We start from the raw sequence: 19,371 nt of genomic DNA, 5'->3' as shown, positions 1-19,371 counted from the left end.
GGCGCATAAATAATTAGGAGCATTCCCTGGCAATACAGAAAGGAAATCTTAGATAAAACAGGATTATATGTAATACAGTCTCTTAAATGTATTCTTTATTTGTCTGATTTTAAGAGATGAAGACTAAACTTCATTGTATGTCCTCATGAAGTTGATAATACTTGAGTTATAGTTAATATAACTACATGCACATCTGAAAGTATTAGAGGCCAAATATGAAAACTACACTACTGAAAATTTATCTTCTTATTTCTTTGTAAGACAGTAGTCATGTAATAAATTTATAAGAAAAAAATATTTGAAGTCCTCTCAGGGTTTCACATTTGTCTTTCCAGATATATGATACAAAGAATCATTCAAAATAAGCCTTGGAAGCGTGTACTACAAGTTGTCTTCTGTTGTGTTGTATGGATGTTCCCAGCTGCCACCATGATTTGATTTTATAGCACTTAGTGCAATGAAAATAGATGTTGTTTATATACATGGTGGATGTAAACATCCAGAAGAACTAAGTACATATAGGAATGGAACTTCCCTTACCTCTCTCCCCTTAAATTAGAAATTCTTACACAGTAAAATGAATCCTCCTAGGGTATGTAATGGTCATATGTATTGAAAATACGTGACTCCTTTGTAAATATAGCCTCGGCTAATTTACAGATTACTCTTCCTGTCACCAAAATGTTAAGAATTACAAATACTGCATTGAGACCATTCCTGGTTAAAATTGTGGCACATATGTATAAGGAAACATTTTCCTCTTTCAAATCAGCTTGAAGGTACTTTTGTTTCATCCTTGAGGTGAGGAACCTGGATGCAAATCAGGGTTAAACAATGGGGCTTCTGAAGCGAGAATTCAGTACCTTAGTCAGAGCTGCAATTCTCTGAGCCAGTTCAGCCTCCACTTCAGGTAAGGTTTCAGCCTTCCTCATTGTCTGCTGCAGCTTCTGCTCAGCCAGCTCCAGACGCTCTTGCAGTTGTCTGTTTTTGTCTTCCAACTGAAGGCCAAAGACAGATAAACAGGTATAAAAAACAAATTCAGGGTTAAGATTTTTACTTCCCTTTCTAAGGTATCAGGGGAAATGACAGTGAAACTCACTAATAGGTAAGACATCCCACAGTCTGAGAAAGAGTACTGGAGAGGTATTAACTCAAGCATGCAACAGTGTAGGCTGCCAGTCTTCCTAGTGATTTGTGGCTCAAGAATCACACAACAGTGAAGAAAAGGAGTTGAAAATGGCACCAATTAAGATGAAAAAGCTCCTTTGAACGATGTGGTATTTATCTAAGTAAAATAATAGTACTGGTGCCAGTAAAATGAGAATTTTCTAAATGGAAATATTGAGCACATTTTACAGAAAAGTTTCATGCATGAGTTAAAATGGGAAAAAAGTACAATCCCTAAAGGATAGATTTCCCTGAACATATTGCCAAACAATTTCCTGAAAGAATGACAATCATGTGTTAGGAACAGTTAAAACAGGTATTTCATTCATTTCAATTCAATCTCATTTTACAGAGGTGAAATTGATTACTTTGGGATAACTATTAAAGAGAAATAGGAGGACTTTTGATAACTGCAGCATTTTCTGGCCTACTGAGATGCACCACACAATTAAGAATTTTTGAATGGCCTTAAGAGTGTTTGCTGCTTTCTTATTCAACCCAGGTAGTACAAAAACATAATAAAACAGATGTGCAATTTTTGATTATTTTTTATCATTTATAAAAGCTTTTCACAATGCAATGTTGCAAGTCAGCTTTAGGTCTGACTGTATCTAAGACTACTTTTGGTCCCTGCTTTGAGTAGGCAGAACTCTGCAGCACAGCATGACTTACATTGGTAGCCGTAACAATTCAGGTGCATGTACCTTATTTTGACATTGAGTGGGGTTTTTCCCTGAAAATTGAAGATGCCTCTTAAATTGGTCTAAAGAAGCTGTCAGGAGCTGTAGTTTCCCTGAAGTGGTAGTCATGTACATATATACACACCCATGCATGCATGTGTAAATATATCTGCATACAATTATAGAGGCAGAGATTATCATATCACAGAGGCTAATTTCGTATATAGCACTTTAAATTGTTTAAAGACATGCCAGGTGAAAAAGAAGTCTGATACCGAGGCCAAGTTTGAATTGCACAGTATGAATTGTAGTCATTTCATGTTAGCTTTCAGTTTATACTGTATTCCTCAAATTACAAAGCAGTGTTTTATGTTCAGTTAACATTCCAGCTTTGGGATCACCATGGAAACAAAGTACAAAAAGAGAAAGCTGCTGTCACATTACACACTTTTTAAAAACATATTCACAGATCATTCAGCTTTGTAAAATTTAATTTGCACTTTACTGATATGTGGAATCATTTGAATACATTGCATGCAAATTTTGATCTTTCTTGCAGAAGATAATTTTTTTTAGCTCAGACTATTTTTTTAAAAAATAAAACTTCAAAATTGTTACATAAGAAGTAAAGATATTCCGTTACTTAAGGGATATTACTGTTTGCATTTATTCAAGACAGTAGCAGAAAACTGTTATTTTCAAACACTTAATACACATTAAAATTGTTATTCACAGTTCTAGTAGCTGGCATAAAATTTAGAGATGCCGAACAATTTAGGGCTTTTTAGATTAATTGATCTGTTAATTAAAAATGAAGATTAACCTAATGGAAACCTGCCACAGTAAATCTGCCCCCTTTCTTGCATTAATTTTCATTGTGTACAAAGAAAGCAACTGCCTAATGCAGGTGCCATACCTGACGTAGGATGGCTTCCTTGTTTGCCAGTTCATTTTCTAGCTTATCATTCATGTCGTGTATGGAGGTGGATTCTCTCTGAGCACTGAGGTAGCGCTTCTCCAGCGTAGTTATTCTTTCTTCCATATCTTCCTTTTGTGCCATTGCCTAACAAGACAAAAAAAGGCTACATAAAGAACAATGGACTTAAAATGCTACATAATTTCACACCAGTGTAATTTTTATGTTAACAGTAGACAGGGCGTAAGGTATGCTCAAGAACAAATCTTTGACTTTAAAAGAGAATTTATTTTCTTTTGGGTTTCTTGTAACTATGATATAGTAGCTGTTGAATGCAGGACACAGAAACAAACTTCACCTTTTTGTATTTCTCTAGTTTCTATATTTTTCAGTGCAGAAATCATAGCAAAAACAGTTCTTGTTTATCTGTTTGCTTCTTAAACAACAGCAGGCTTGATAAGTATAAAAACTGTTTAGTTACATAATAGAAACATAGAACAGTGACATGAGCAAAAAAAGGTATATGTACATTCTTACTCTTATTCCTGGGTTCTTCTAAAACTTTCATCTGAAGTACATGTAAGCAGGCATCCAGTGACACGTTGTGAAATTTCAGGAAAATAATGACCTTGGATTCATAACATAACCATAACATGTGGGTGTTTTTATCTATGTATGTTATGGGTAGGACTTCTTTAAAATCTTGAGCTAGTTATATCCATATTTTCACTGAAGTCAATACCTATAATTTACCTAGATTATTCATTTCTCTTCAATTACTTTTGGTGAAAGTAAAAATTTTATTAAAGTCGTGACTGGTCCTTGAGAAGACTTACATGATGCCACATAATCTTTCTCAATAAAAATATTTACTGATAAACATGTCTTACATTACTTTTCATTATGATTACATTATGAAAGCAGTGTTGAAGTGAGATGATTTTTCAAGACATAATGATCTTATATAGGTATCCAAATAGTCCTAAAATGGAGCATATTGAGGTGATCTTTTTGAACATTGCTGAAAAAAATAACATAAAACTCAGTAATTACATATTTAATTTGTTAAAATACACAGGAAAACATTTTCAATAGGTTATCCAAGTTACACTACACTAAACTACCCTTTCCTTGTTGCAAGTATTTAATTTTCTGCATTGGGGAAACTATCTTTTGTGGCTAAATGAAATAATGACAAACACTTCCACCTTTACAAATACATTTCACAACAGATTTTGCATTGGCATTTAGTAATTATTCTGCATGCAAATATATTAGCAGCCACTTCACTCGGGATGAAAGAAAATTAAAGCGAGTAAGCCTGTACCTGGTGTAAGAGCAACAGCAAGTGGCAATGAAGCATCTGAGAGACAGCAATACTTACGAAAAGTTAAATAGAGTGGAGATATTGCAATCTCCTAGTGACCTAACGTAGCAGTGGTGGAAGAGGAGAAACATCACAGCATCATAGAATTGTTAAAGTTGGATCATGAAGTCCTACCATAAACCTAGCACCACCACCATGTCCTCAAGTCTCATATCAACATGTTTCTTGAACACTTCCAGGGATGGGGACTCCAACACTTCCCTGGGAAACTTGTATCAATGTTTGGCTTTTCCCTGGGCCTTCCTGGCCTTGTGGGCACACTGCTGGCTCATGTTCAGCCTCCTGCCAGTCCAACCCCCCAAGACTTTTCCCTGGGCCATTTTCCAGCCACTCTTCCAGCATCTTGTAATGCTGCCTGGGGTTGTTGGGACTCAAGTACAGGACCTGGCACTTGACCTTATTGAACCTCGTTCCACTGTCCTTGGCCCACTTATCCATCCAGCCTGTCTAGATCCCTCTGTAGAGCCTTCCTGCCCTCCAGCAGATCAACACTCCCACCCAGCTTGGCATTTTCTGCAGACTGACAGAGTGCCTTCAGTCTTCTCATCCAGATCATCAATAAAGATAATAAACAGTACTGGGTGCAATACAGCCGTGGGGGACACCACTGGTGATCGGCTCCACACTCTGGGCCCAGCCATCCATCCAGTCTTTAACCCAGTGAAGAATATCTGTCCAAGCCATAAGCAGTCAGTTTCTCCAGGAAATTATCATGAGAGGCAGTGCCAAAGCCTTTACTAAAGTTCATGTAGGTAACATCTACAGCCTTCACTTCATCCACTATGTAGGTTAATTTCTCATAGAAGGAGATGAGGTTGGCCAAGCAGGACTTGCTTCTCATGCTTCTGTGCTGGCTGGACCTGACTCCCTGGTTGTCCTGCATGGCATGGCATGTCATGGCACATAGGATGATCTGCTCCTTGACCCTCCTAGGCACTGAGGTCAAGCTGACAGACCTGTACTTCCCTGGATCCCAGATCAGTGAGAACTAGTCTTTGTAACTGGATAAAAATTATATAATACTTAAAAGAGACAGAGTACAAAGACAGGAAAAGACTTTGAGCCTGAGTCAAGCATCAGAAACTGTGAAGGAACGTTTCTTCCAGAATAATAGAAATAACAGGTTAAATACATGCATACAAATTCATATACATACATACATAAGTCCATATGAAATACCTATATTACAGGAAGCTGTGTAACAGAAACATAATTAATACGTTCTAAAAGGGACTCTAGAAGCCAACCATCCAGATATATTGAGAACATCTGTCTTACAGATGATACTGTGGAGAACACTAAGTAGCACCACAAATTCACAAGAAGGAAAGGGAAGGAAAATTAAATTGCAATTTCATTTATTGAGAGAATAGAACAGGACTATTTCTTATTGTAAATTTCCTGTCTCCTTTGTTCAGGGGCTTTCATCAGAGCTCAAATTTTGCTGCCCATATACATGGCCTCTGTCAGTTTGCAGGGAGTATCACAGGAACAACAATCAAGAAATGAGGTGAAATCCTTACCTCTCTAATGTCTCTCTGATATTTACTGTTCATTTCCTCTGTTTTAATGAGCTCTTTTCTTGTAGTCTCTGCTTCCTGCTCTACCTCTCCCACCCGGGAAGACAGTGCAGCCAAACGTTCCTTCATTTGTGCCATTTCATAGTTCTGCTTTTCCAATAGTTCCTGAAGTTCAACAACTTGACTGGCTTCATCATTTGAGTCTATTGAGCCATTTGATAGGCGCTGTTAATGAAGAAGTGACATTATCTTTTAATGTGGACTCCAACTAGAGAATTTCTAAAACAAAGATAGCTTTAAAAATTACCAAAGAAATTAGGAAGGGAAAAACACATGTTCATCATAGATAAGACAGGCATAGTTATAAAAAAACCAGCATAAGATTAATTCACATCAATGAATTCTAGAATGTAGCATCATATAGAGATGCAAACACTTGCATCGAGAGCATAATACTATCCATAAAAAGCTTTAGTTTCACATTGACTGTTTGAATACAGATAATACTGCTCCTAAAAAGTACCAAATTGCATGCATTCATCTTAGCTAAACTTACAAAGCATTTTAACTTAAAGTCCACGTCACTTGTGAAATAGGTCACGCTGCAGACAGGAAATAATAATAATAAATCACAAAGTCACTGTACCAGAAAGTGCTTTCAGTCTGGACAGCATATGGGTTAGGTCTACATTAGCAACAAGTTCTGCTGAAGTAACTTATGTGCTGCTGAAAACCCTAGCATGAATATAGTTATAAGGGAGAAAAACCCCACCAAAACAAAACAAAAAAAACCCACCATCACCCAAGATTCCACAATGCACATTGCATTTTGAATATGATCTCAGGAATATGATTTGCTTTGCAAATAAATGGCTTCAGAATAGAAGTGTCAAAAGTATGGAAATCTTGCAAATTCAAAGAACATTACTTCATTTAATGGCTTTAACAACATTCTTTTTGCAAACAACCATAAAATAAACATTGATCAAGACCACCTGCCCCACTGTGGATCATTGAATAAAATTACTTTACTCTAAAAAATCATGACATCAATTCATTTCCAAAATTGTATTCTTTATACTAGTAATTATATTATAGATATTTTATGTTACCTGCTGAACCCTCATGGACCTACTTTCAGGACACCATAGTTAAATGACTGTAGCAAAACTAAAAACTTATCTACACTTAGTTTGATGTTTGGAAAGATTTCAAATAGTTTCTTTTCATCAAAATCTCATTGATATGCATCAGTCAAAATGTAAACTAAAAAGTACTCAAACAGGATAAAACAGTTGAATAATCAAATTTTATTCTATTTTGAAAATTTGAGATAACTTTTTTTACATCTATGACAATTATAATCTGTTTCACAGTTTTAATCTCATACAGCAATTTCAGCAGCTTCCACAGAAGAAAAAAATTTACCTTGCATGGAATTTGCCCTACAACTCTCTAAAGAATGGTTCAGGAGTGCTGCAAGGTTATAAGCAGCCAAATACCAAATCTTAAATGCAAGAAAAGGCACATGTATATGTTACAGAATATAAACCCTGGTAATTTTGAAAATGGCAAGCTGTGCTAAGAGTACGTTCAGTGGCAGAGAAATATTTTCTTTTAATTAATAAAACTTGTTTCCTTAAGATATTAATAACTAAACCACATATAAATTAAATCTCAAAGACATAATTTTACTACTAATTTACTTAGCACGTGAGATTTCTGGAAAGAAAAAATAATAATACTGCATTTAAAATTTCTCTCACCACTAAACAAATTCTGTGATTGCCAATTATGCATGTATATATTTTGATCTATGCACATAACTTCCCTCAGAATTGTTTGATGAATTCCTTGTACAAGCTGCCTTAATTCTAACCTTTGCTCACTTTTTCTTTAAATTTTTTTCTGTATTCATATAGGGAGTTGGATGGTATTTAACATTTCCAACTTATTAAAAATATCAACATTTTTGATTTTCCTTAGTAAGATTAGGATAAAAATAATTTTCTTTAAAAATAAAATTTTAAAAACTTGGCATCAAATCTTGTGTTTTTAGAATTTTGAAGCATACTTTAAAAATTTGCCTGTCATTTTTATGTCTTGCTATTATTTTTGATATGTTTGTTATGGGGGTACATCACATGCAGTAATCACTTCAAAAGATACAGGTAGAAACTTATTAAGCATTAATTTAAAGAATACCTGATATTACATTCCTCAGTTTTTCAGGAGGGTTTATATCAACAATTTTATGGTAATAATTTCCCCTATCTCCCCCAAAAAATAGCCTGAACAAAAATGGGAAAATATGCTATGACAGCAGAAACAAAAGGCATCCTGTACATGATGCCAATTCAAATGTATTTTCTGAATTAGTGAAGGAGCAGGAGCCTCCCATGTTCCATAGAAATTCCCTATGGAATAAGCTGGTGGGTAGAGGGGAGGGTGGGGCAGGCAGAACTGCAGCATCTTCTCTATTACTGGTGTGAAAATGCCCATGTCTCTCACCACTTAACAGTTTACTTGTTTCTTCTCACTCTTTCTCTGACTGAATTTGTTTTACCTGGTTGTATTTTTTTGTGTTGAAATATTTCTTGGATTCTTGTTGTTGATGCTGTGTATTAGTCACAATCCATTGCAATTAAATCGTGATGCTGATGCTGTATATCATTACAATCCATTATAAATAAATAATTATTTGAATGCTTAAAATAACAAAATCTAAATTTTGACTAGATCTCTGTTAATTATTACCTGAAGCACTAAGGAAAATCTTTTCAGAAGACCATGCTCAAAAAAAAGTCAACATTTTTAACTGTCATATCCCTACGCTATCCAAAATTCCCCAATTTGTGCAAGAAATAACGTCAAATTAGTTGGAGTGGAGGAAAACACAGTACTGGAACTAAGCCTAAACAATCAGAAAATCTTTAAAGGAGGGCAGGAATATTAATGAAAACTTTTGAGATGGTGGAAATGTTCTAGCACAGAAAACAAAAAATATATAACAGTCCCTAGATCAGTTTTACAAGTTAGTCATACAGACAAAAGTCTTCAACAAATTTCATGATGCTGCTTACCAAAAGTGGTCACAAAAAAGCTACATATGGACACACTCCTTAATTTCAATTATTTCACATAAAAGAATCTACTAACAGTGGCTATTTTCCCTCAAAAAAAAAAAAAAGAAATGAGACAAATAGCTCACATGCTTCAATGCTTTGAGGGATTTGGTTTTTTACTAAATAGTTCACCCAATTAACAGATAGTCCATCTGTTTCTACCACATTTTCTTATTTAGATTTCAATGCTGCAGAAATGATATCATTGTATATTCTCAATTCCACCTTTTTTGCATTCTACAGACATGGCAGGTACACACAGCTGCAATGTGTCCTTCCCTGCAACACATGCTGTAAGGGTCTACTGCCCCATTCCACAAGTTTCTCAGCCAGATGAGAAAGCTGGTTGAAAGGCCCAACACCATCTTAGACGTCTTTGCTTGGACTACTTCAGAGTAAACAAAGGCATATGAGCAATGACATCTGTACCAGCACGGTAGCACTTGCATTCCTTCTCTCCTAGGAAGGAGGATGGAAAGAGCAACAGCAAGAGGACGTTTGTTGTGCTTTTGTTTGTTTGTTTTGTTGTTGTTGTTTTTCCTGGAATATCACCATAGCAGATGAATAACTGAGAAATCACTGTCCATTCCAAGGGTTTCAGAGATACTTTTACTTCATAAAGGAAGCCTTTACACCCACCCAAATATAGTGAACAAAACAGGAGAAGAAACAGAAAGGATGAAATAATTGTCAAGTAAATCTGATGGCAATGATCGTAATAACTACAATGGCACACTGCAAGGGAAGTCAAAGTTCGAAAAGTATCCCATAGGACTGAATTTCATAAGGAGTAATAGGGATTAAACAAGAAATGCCTGAGGAGAAAAAAAAAATCTTTGAATTTCTTAAGGTGTGTGAAAATGGGGGAGAAAGCCAAATGTTCCCTACCACTGAACAGTAAGAAAAAAACCCCCCTACGTTCCTGATATCTGATTTTCTTTCTTTCAAGATCCAAGAAAAAGAGCAATAAGACAATCTGCTACTTGTATAGGAGTATCAGGAGGGAGGACAGCAGAGTGAAGCATTATATATAAGCATAAATCCTCCCTGTATTGCTGCTCCTCTCCACTATTCTCTCTGCTGTGAGATAAAAGGAAAACCAGCTGCAGACTGGTTTACTAGTAAAAACCAAGAACAATGGTGAAAGGAACATGAGAAAGTGCAAAGTAAGATTAATGCAAAATACTGTAGCCTCTGTTAATCCAATTCATATAGACCTTTCAATTAAAACCTAGCAATAAATATAGTGAAGGCAAACTGATTGGAGGTATACTTGGTGTTACAAAAAGAAACCAGACACCAGACTACAGCAGTTATCAAAAGAAAAGGTAAAATTGTCCCTGATTAGGCAGTAAAGTTCTTCTCCATTTTATTTTGTAGAAAGAACTTTACATTCAACTACATATGGTGTAAAATATACATGAGAACTTAATTTTTTTAAGACAAATCCCAAGAACAGTAAAAAGCACCTCCAAGTGGTACTTTCTCTCCAGCTGTAAAACATCTGACACAAATATGTTTGGTCTACATACTAATGACAAGTAATTAATTATGTATTTTGTTCTAGAATTTAACCTCAGAGAGTGATGAGATGCAAAACAATAATGTCTCATAGGGTTATCTGCAGCAGAGACAGGACTCATTAGCTTGACAGAACTCCTCATCTGTGCTTCTTAGTTTTGGTAGTCTGAGCACAGGTGATTCACATGATGCCCATGGGCATAAGCATTTCTATGCTAGAGGATCAAATTAAGCTCTGTCTAACTGTGAGGTACCTTTGAATAACTGAAAGTAATCTTAAAATTCAAAAGTCTGGCCTTCCAGAATTCCTAGAACAAATTAATATTTTTAGAGAGTACGGACAGGGTTATGTGGTTGGAGTTTTTGTGTGGAAAGTTTTTTTAACCCTAAAATTGTGTGCCTTATTTCTACTCTTTACTAAGATGCTCTCTCAATTTTTTAAAAATGAATACTGGCAAGTTCATTGCACTATAAATCCTTAGTGTCAAAATTGAGGTACTCACCACGTTTTTAAATCAGTATAATGTCATTGTGGTTTTTCAGAGTTCATATTGAACAAACTTCTCTCAGGCTCTCCTCCTAATGTTCAAGGGAACTGTCTTTGTTTGGCTGGTTACCTTCAGCAAATACCACAACTGAGATGGTTTCTGACATATGTTACACTACAGTCATGTCAGAATCAAATCATATTTAAAAACATGAAAACTTTTGTAAAAAACACTCTTGATTATAGAGATATTTTTACTGATAAACCACATAAAATCTTACATTAAAATACCTTTTCAAAAGTCTGCAATAGCAAATTCTATTTGCTAACTATGTGAAAATTCATTTGCCCATATAAATATTGAAAATGTATGTAAAAAAAAATGTAGGATTATTCAAGTTCTCTCTTAACCCTATAATATGCCAAATTAGGGATTTTTTTTTTGGCTGTTATGAGGTTGGAATGGGAAAAAACCCAATCCAAACCATACATTAAAAGTGGAGCAATGGATACAAGTTAAGGCTAAGCAAGGAATTGTTTTCATAAAACCCACAATATTTAGAAAAGGCTATAAAAATAAGACAGAATTGTTTCTAAATAACAGAACATCATTGCTGTGGAAGCTCTTGAAGACTGGAATATAATGCTACCTGTCTCCAGATATGACATCATCATATCTGCCAATAAGCCTGTGACCCTGTAACTTATGCTGACCAGACTTCAAAATGTCCCTCTCTCACTCCCTGTTATTCTAGGAAGGCATCTCAAACTAAAGAAACATCAATGACTCACTCCACTGTCTCATAAGGCAGGTGCCAGCTGTTGCTCTATGAAACACTGATAGATTTGGTCAGCTTGTTTTGGCCAGGCAAGGGCTAATATGGCAATAGAGAAATTAAAGATTTCCTGTATTTCATGTATAATACACAGAATTTTGGGGGCCTAAATCACTTTAGAAATATGACATGATTAGTAGTAGTACCATTCTTAAAACTGAAGTTACATTTACACTCTCTTTGAACCAAGATAATTCTTAGGAATAGTATACAAAAAGAAAATATAACATGAAGAAAAGAAGGAAAGAAATGACATATAAAGCTTGAACAAAAGCTGATTATTTGTTTTGTTTTGGGTCTTTTGAAAGGTTTTATAGTAGGCAGACAAATTGGAAAAGAAGAAGAGAAATACAGTTTATTTCTCAGGTCAAATAAACCTGTCTGAATTCTATTGTACAGAAACACTATGAAGGAAGTGAAATAATAACCAAGGATAATTGAGTTATACAGATCACTTAATTTTATGAAAGCAAGACTAAAATTCAGTGCTGCAAAGAGTAATATTTACTGATGCTGTTGGAAATTTATGACTAAATGAATAACAAGTTACCAGAGGATACTTTTTACTATAGTGTAAAGTTCTTGCACTCCTATTCCATTCAAATGCCTTATACAAAACATCTAAAAGAAAGTGATACTGACACAGACATATTGCTATGAAGTAGCTCAATCACCAGTGGCAACAAAACAAGCAAAAGCAGCATCATCATCATCCGTACAACCAGCATGGAAACCAGAATGTCAAAATCTATACCAAAAATAGCAGCATCTAAGCTGCAACAATAAATTCTAAGTGCTTTTCTGCCTCTCTGTTTGAAGGTTATGCTACTTCTCTAGGTTGCTTCACGTATTTTGCTCTGTGTCAGGTTGTAATCTCATAATCATTAGAGGTCTCCTCTCCAAATTTTCTCACACTTCTATTAAAGCCAGTATTCTTTCAACTGAAATTTTTCTTCCCTACTCCAATACCGATATAAAAATAGCTACCTTCTTCAGCACTTTTCTCTCCAAACGTCCCCATTTCTTACCCTTTCTACTGAGTCATCAAATAACTCCTGATTTTATTACTAATTTTAAGATCTAGAATGTTTGCTTCCTGAGCAGCTTTCAGCTCTTATTCACCTTTCTGATCTATGTGATCATCTGTCACACTTCAGTTAGTTATTTATTTAGTTATTTTGCAAAATAAGGTAAGGGGGGGAACCCCCCCCCCCGCCCCCCCAATACACTTTACCTGATGTGTGGGGATTTTTTGATTGTTGCTGGTCTCTCCCACAATGACTGCCTGGTTCTCTTTTACACTACTAGAAGAGTTTCTGAGCTCTTATGTAGGACAGAAAAATCAGTTACTGGTATTTTATTATAATGGCTACTTAGCTGTTGAAACCAAACTATACACACAAACTCTGCCCTCATTTGCCTTGACTAACTCCTTTTTCTTCATAGTCTCCCCATCCAACAATTAGAAACAACTGTCCTGGCAACTCCTTGCAATAAATCATCCAGCAAAGGTCAATCAGCCAATGCTGTCAGCTAGCACGGTGTTTCACAGGTAAAATCCCTTGCAAAGTTACTCTTTTAAAGCTGTGTTTTAACAGGCTTAATGGGGAACAGTATATAGGAGTTTCTATTGGATATAACAGAAAAGAAACTTAAATAACTGAAAGACAAATTGCACGTGTGTGTGTGTGTGTGTGTGTGTCTCAGCTTCGCGAACGAAGATTTGGGAAGGGCTGTCCCCACGTGGGTGTGCCCTTCCAGCCTGCGCAGTGAATTTTAGGTGAGGCTCAGCGTGCGCAGAACTGGCCCCACCGTTTAAGTCCTGAGGTTCATCTGCCACGGCCGAGCGAGCTTGGACAGTGCCAGTGAAGTCCTCAGGACTAGAACCTACAGCACCCGGTATTTCCCAGGAGGTCTCCCATCCAAGTACTAATCCGGGACTGACCCTGTTTAGCTTCCGAGACCTGACGGGATTGGATGTCAGGGAGGCATTTAACTGCCTTGAAAGACAAATTAATTAAATGAAACAGGCAAAGAGCTGGTTTCTTGAGAAATTAAAAACCTAATAGTCTATTGACTTTTCACTTGAACAATGCATAAGTAACACAGTTTCCCAGTAAAATAAATTCCCTATACCATAGTGTTGAGCAGTGTGTATTAACAGTCACATAGACATACTAAACTATCATCAGAACAGTACTTACAAAATACTTGCCTATACACTTTTCAAGAAAACATTACATGCTCTCCTAGACTTGCTCCCTAGATTCATGAAGTTTTCTAATCCCAGCTGCAGCTTTTATTCATGTCTCCTTTCACTCTGAAAAGCCCTCACCTCCACAGATGTCAACCCATCAATCTTCATTAAGTCTCCCTCAGCACATGCTTCTTTAATTAGCTTTATCATCATTAATCCAGAAAGAGGTGATTAGAAAGCCCGCAAGATATCTACACCATTTGGAAACAAACTCACCATCAGCCTATCAAATCTATTTTGTGTCTGAAGTCTATTATTTCTGTAATTCAGAATGTGCACACTTTGGGGCAAGGATCACTATTTTTTATACATCACTCACTATACTTTTGATACATCATGCATTCTGAGTTCACTCAGAAAAGAGGCAAACAAAATGTCCTTACAGCAAACTTTCTCTAAGTTATAAACATCCCTTTGACAGTTGGTGCTCAATCACTACTAATTCCTCTTTTTAAATGGTTCTTCTGAGGCTCCATATGTCCTGACTTCACTCCCTTCTCTGCCATTCCATTGTGCTGCCACTTGAAAGACTTTTTAATTTATTAATAAAAAAGGAGTCCATGTGACATAAACTAATAAGTAAAAACTGAAACTTAACATTTTCTGCAGTTTTCTATTAATCACACAAAGAGATCAGAAACTCCAAAAGTAATCAAGTCCAAAAGTGGAACAGATTCTGATGATTGGTTTGAAAGACACTTGTTAGTTTTATGAGATGCATTTGAGTCACACTCTGAACATTTTACCCCACTGTGTTTGCCTTGGCAAAACACCAACAGGATACAAAGTCTACAATTGTTTTCACAGATTTTAGTATTTCTAATCTACTGGAAATTGATTTAATTATTGTAGTATGTTAGTTTTATGAGAAAGAAAAATGTGGTTCTTAAATAAGCTGAATGTGACTGCCTGAAGTATATCATAAAGCAAAATAGACCCAGCTGTTTAGTTCTTGTAAAAAGTAATTATGTACAGCTCTGAGTTCCTCACAAAATATAACATTTATTTAGGAGAAGGTCTTTGTTGCACTAGAAATACTCTTAGCTATCCTGACATACATATATATATATTTTATGTTTCTACTTGATTGAAATATTATTCTGAAGGGGAAGGAATAACTATGCTGATAAAACTGCCCTTACTATGGGTAGGACCAGTGTGGTACACTGCTTAGAAAAAGTAGGCAAACCCACAAAACTACTTAGGGAGTTTAATGCTACAGTTATCGATCTTGGAATAAAGAAGAGTATCCTTAGTAGCTTATAGGTTTTATAGGGACATATGAACTATTAAAAATAAATAAACAAAAGCATGAAATAGGACTAAACAGGCTTTGTATTTTACTAGTATTTCCAGGTTGCAGTTAAAAAAAAAATTAGCAATAAAGTTTAAAAATAGAAACAGTGTGCTTCCAAGGAGAAACATGCCAATTTACACCGCACTTGAATACTTAGCTTTCATGTCTTCAGTGTAACTGAAATCCACACTGAAGTGGATTTGTCAAGCCGGAAACTTCCTATGCATACATGGCATCTTTGAGGATAAAAATAGTCATTCCCCAGGCCAATTAATCTCTGAAAAAATTCCATTAACTTCAGCAAAATTATAGCAATGATTTCTTGTGTGTTTGAAGAATGTGGCACAGAATTTAGGAATATTCTCCTATATGAGACAGAAATAAGCAAGATACAATTACAACTGAAAGGGATACTCTCATGGTGGACATCTAAGGTGTACAAAAATCAGTAGGTCCACTGTTGTCCAAAGCAACTTCTATCCTTCCCAGTTTGCATATGATCATTTCTGAAATACTCTTTTTAATGTAGTGATTCAATTTCTGTGGTCCTTGTAGAAGCTGAAATAATGAGTTTATTTGAAAACAAACTACTCATTCACAGTATCTTATTTTTGGTGGTTCAGCAAGCACCGATTTAAAGGGGCAGAGTAAAAGCAAGAAATGAGAGCACACTCTGCTTCCTATTAGCATCTGACACTCGTTCCTACTTCTTGCTCCAGTTACACATTGTTGATCGAGCATAAAAGTAAGATAAAGGTTCAGGCATCCCAATATGTATTTAAATATACCAGTTACTATTTTTAGTAAGGAACATCTTGTATTTGGGATATTTTAGTAAACATTTTTCTTCAAATAGTTTAGAAAACTTTTCCTTTCTCCAAACTGGCCATGCTCCTCGGATATAAATGAAAATAACTGCCAGTTGAAAATGGCAAAAAAAGTAGACACATTGGATTCTGCAAGTCATGACTTCATACAATTACATGGACTTTTATATTGCTTTTTGACAAAAAGCAGAAGGAATAATAATGAAAAGAATACCCAGGAAAGAGCAAAATGGGTTATAAGTTAGATAGGTGAATAATTTGATGTTGGTCCCTGAAATGTGCAGGGTTGTGTTTGTTGCCCACCCTAAATATTAACTTTTGTATAGTCATTTGTCTGAAACACAAACTAATGGGTGATGAAGTGAAGAACCATAAACACACATATGGTTTTTACACTGTTAATGTATAATCTTTCACTCTACATCTGTATATTTTGTTTATAATATAAATAATAAGACTATTTATAGTGACTTCAGATAGAACAGGATAGGTTCTTTAGGTTTTCAGTCTATGTTTTGAACATCCTTATCACAGGTTATATTCTTCAGCTTTCTGATTGCTTTTATTGGCCTTTTCTGAATTCTCAAGACTCTACATATCTCTCTTTAGGAGTGGGACCCAAAGCTAGAAACAAGATTTCAGCTGAAAGCTTTCAGTTCTGAGGAAGGTCCAGGGTTCTAGTCCTGTTTACCTATCCCACAATGGCATTTACCTTTATATTGTTGGTCTATTATATTTTTACTATCCACATTAATCCCCAGAATCATTCCTGTAGAATTATTACAAGCTTGTTTATGGTATTATGCAGGTGTTTTGTTTCTTCATTCTAGCATTCCCATACCTGTATCAATTCTTAAAAAAATATGTCATTTTATCAGATAGCTCTTTCCATATCAGGGGAGGAAACTTATTCCCTACCTCTGTCCCTCACAATCACATCATCCTAGATTATCTTCAGTGTCCCACCTTCTGCATAATTCTGCTTATTGGCCATAAGAAATGTAATCCATTTCATCTTCCCACTATGTGATCATAGTAGAACTTTATCTGAATGGTGAGCAAATTTTTCCTGCTCAGTCTTTTACCTAACAATAACAGTATTTTTCTACATTGTCCCATTAACCACCTAATTTTATGAAATTTTATGAAAATTCATATACTTCCAAGTATAGGGATTGTGGTAAAATGCGTCTGAGGGCTTAATTTTTTTATTCTTTCTCACTAAAGTAAAAATTCACTTGTCAAAACGTTCTTGTTTTTACATAAGATATAGCCTGTTCTTGTCCATTAGCTCCTGAAACATTATTCCAGAGCTGAGAAAACCAAAAATCTCTTGGCTACACCACCTGCACAACCACATTTTAATCTCCAGCATCTATCTTTTTTTCTGCACTTTGAAGCTTATCATCAAGTGCTGTTGAGATCATCAACACTTCCTTTCCCAAAGTTTCATCATCATTTCAGGTTTGCTCAGGATAATAACCTCCTGTAGTATTGCTGGTGCAACAATTTGAGGCAGCAGATAAACTTTGCTAACAGTTTACTAGCACCCTGCATTCAAGTTACCCCAGAAATATATCAGGGGTTGCTCCTAGACCCTGCTCAATACTGTCAGGAAGGGCTCATTTGCTGTCATTCACTGCTGGCTGTTTCAGATAGGAAACCATCAATATTGAGAAGGTGTGTAAAAAAGCAAGCTCCTTCTTCACTGTTTGTGCCAGTGCTGATCTTCATACATGCCTAGCTTCTTTCAGTATGTCCAAACTAGTAACCACAAGCCTTTAATTCAGCTTAACCTGACCAACCTAAATTGTTTTTATTGGAAAGCATAGAATTTTTCTGGACATAATATTCTAGAAACATTTAACAAAAAAAAAAAAAGAGAGTAATGTGTTGCTTTGGCTTTCGTTTCTCTCATTAATGTTTAAATATGGAGATTTCTTAAAGGAGGGATAGTCTTATTTCCACTTAGTTCTGCTTGTAAGTAATGAACTCAGTGGCTCAAATTAGAAGATATTGCTTGAAAAGAAAGTGTATAATCAGAGATTTTCAGCTAAGCAGCGTCGTATTTAAAAGCACAAGTGAGTGGGGTCTTCGCTGTTTATCAAAATTTCACAGATGTGTTCGTAAGATTTTGCGAAGAGGAAATTAGCTGAACAGCATTCATTTACTGCATGTTTCTCAACCACATAGATTCCTCAAAGAAAAATACACATATAAAATAAACTACAAAACATGTAAAATTAATGTTCACAGTGCAAGAGAACCCTTGTAAATTGCACTGCCTATAAGTAATGATGAGTGCTATTTTTCATGATTTATGTCACTGTTCATCATATGGCAGTAAACAGAAAAATGCCCAATTAGGGATCCAAGCAGCAGCTCTACTCATTCCAGCTGTCTGCCATTTCAATTCATTTTAATTCAAGAATTCTGAAGCAGGAGAGGAAGATACTTAACTTGGCTTTTATCCACCTGGGAAATTAAGGATTAGAAGAAAACCTTGTTTCTAAATCACCCTGTACCTTTTTCCTTTTTCGGACTTTAAACAGCAAATACTTTGGTCTGAATTCTGTATACCTATTTCCTATTGCAAGAGTAGTAAGTAAGTAAAATGCTCTTTGCTTCTCTCTATATGAGCATGGACAAGAATTTGAAGAGTTTCTCAGCAGCACAGAGGAGAATTACTTCTAGTTTATAGATCTCTGTCATCCTGCCACGAACTATTTTTCCAGCACTGTTTACATATATACCCTTTCACATATATGTGCCACTACACCTTACTCTTCTGTATTTAGCATACAAAGGATCACTCAGCAGTACACAGACTTAACTGTAGCATTATGCAAAAAACACCAAGAAAAATTGTTATAAGTTATGGGTCTAACTCAATACAGTATCAAAGAGCAAAGACCTGCCCATTAGCATTTCTTTTCCATTTAAACAAAATAATTTTTTGATGCTGGTTTCAGCAGGCAGACAACATTCTAAAATGATGACCCATAAAATATTCACATTACTAAAATCTAATTCCTGATGATTTATCATACTGATTGTGTTTGATTTAAGGAAAACTAACATTTTATACCTTTTCATGAACCTTTTGCCCTGGCTCCATTCCTTCAATATGTTCTGATTCAGCAGACCCTTCACCAGCTGCCATTTTCCTTTGAATGTGTGCATTTTGTTCACGCAAAGCTACGATCTGCAAAACAAAGAAAATAAGTGGTCACTATATATATAAACCCCAGAAAATTACTGAGTAGGTAATTTGTTAAATCTATTACCAATTCAATGCTATGCTAGCCATTTTCAGCATTTGCAAAACTATGTCTGTACATGCAGAGAGGT

The 19,371-nt window shown here is 35.6% G+C and overlaps 1 protein-coding gene across 7 annotated transcripts in view; it reads right to left on the bottom strand.

Moving 5' to 3' along the window:
- Positions 1–19,371, bottom strand: part of PPFIA2 (PTPRF interacting protein alpha 2) — a 317,857-nt gene that overhangs the window by 60,363 nt on the left and 238,123 nt on the right. For all 7 annotated transcript variants that reach the window (XM_071552149.1, XM_071552142.1, XM_071552144.1 and 4 more), the window contains 4 exons: positions 19,109–19,225; positions 5,674–5,895; positions 2,764–2,910; positions 864–998 (listed from right to left, as the gene is read on the bottom strand). In XM_071552149.1, the coding sequence (XP_071408250.1) occupies positions 864–998; positions 2,764–2,910; positions 5,674–5,895; positions 19,109–19,225 (621 nt within the window). The remainder of the gene's footprint in view (positions 1–863; positions 999–2,763; positions 2,911–5,673; positions 5,896–19,108; positions 19,226–19,371) is intronic.

This window comes from Pithys albifrons, chromosome 3 (genome assembly GCF_047495875.1).
Source record: "Pithys albifrons albifrons isolate INPA30051 chromosome 3, PitAlb_v1, whole genome shotgun sequence".
Lineage (NCBI taxonomy): Eukaryota > Metazoa > Chordata > Aves > Passeriformes > Thamnophilidae > Pithys > Pithys albifrons.
Note: the sequence above shows the minus strand (reverse complement) of the source record. Positions and strands in the feature narration are given on the sequence as shown.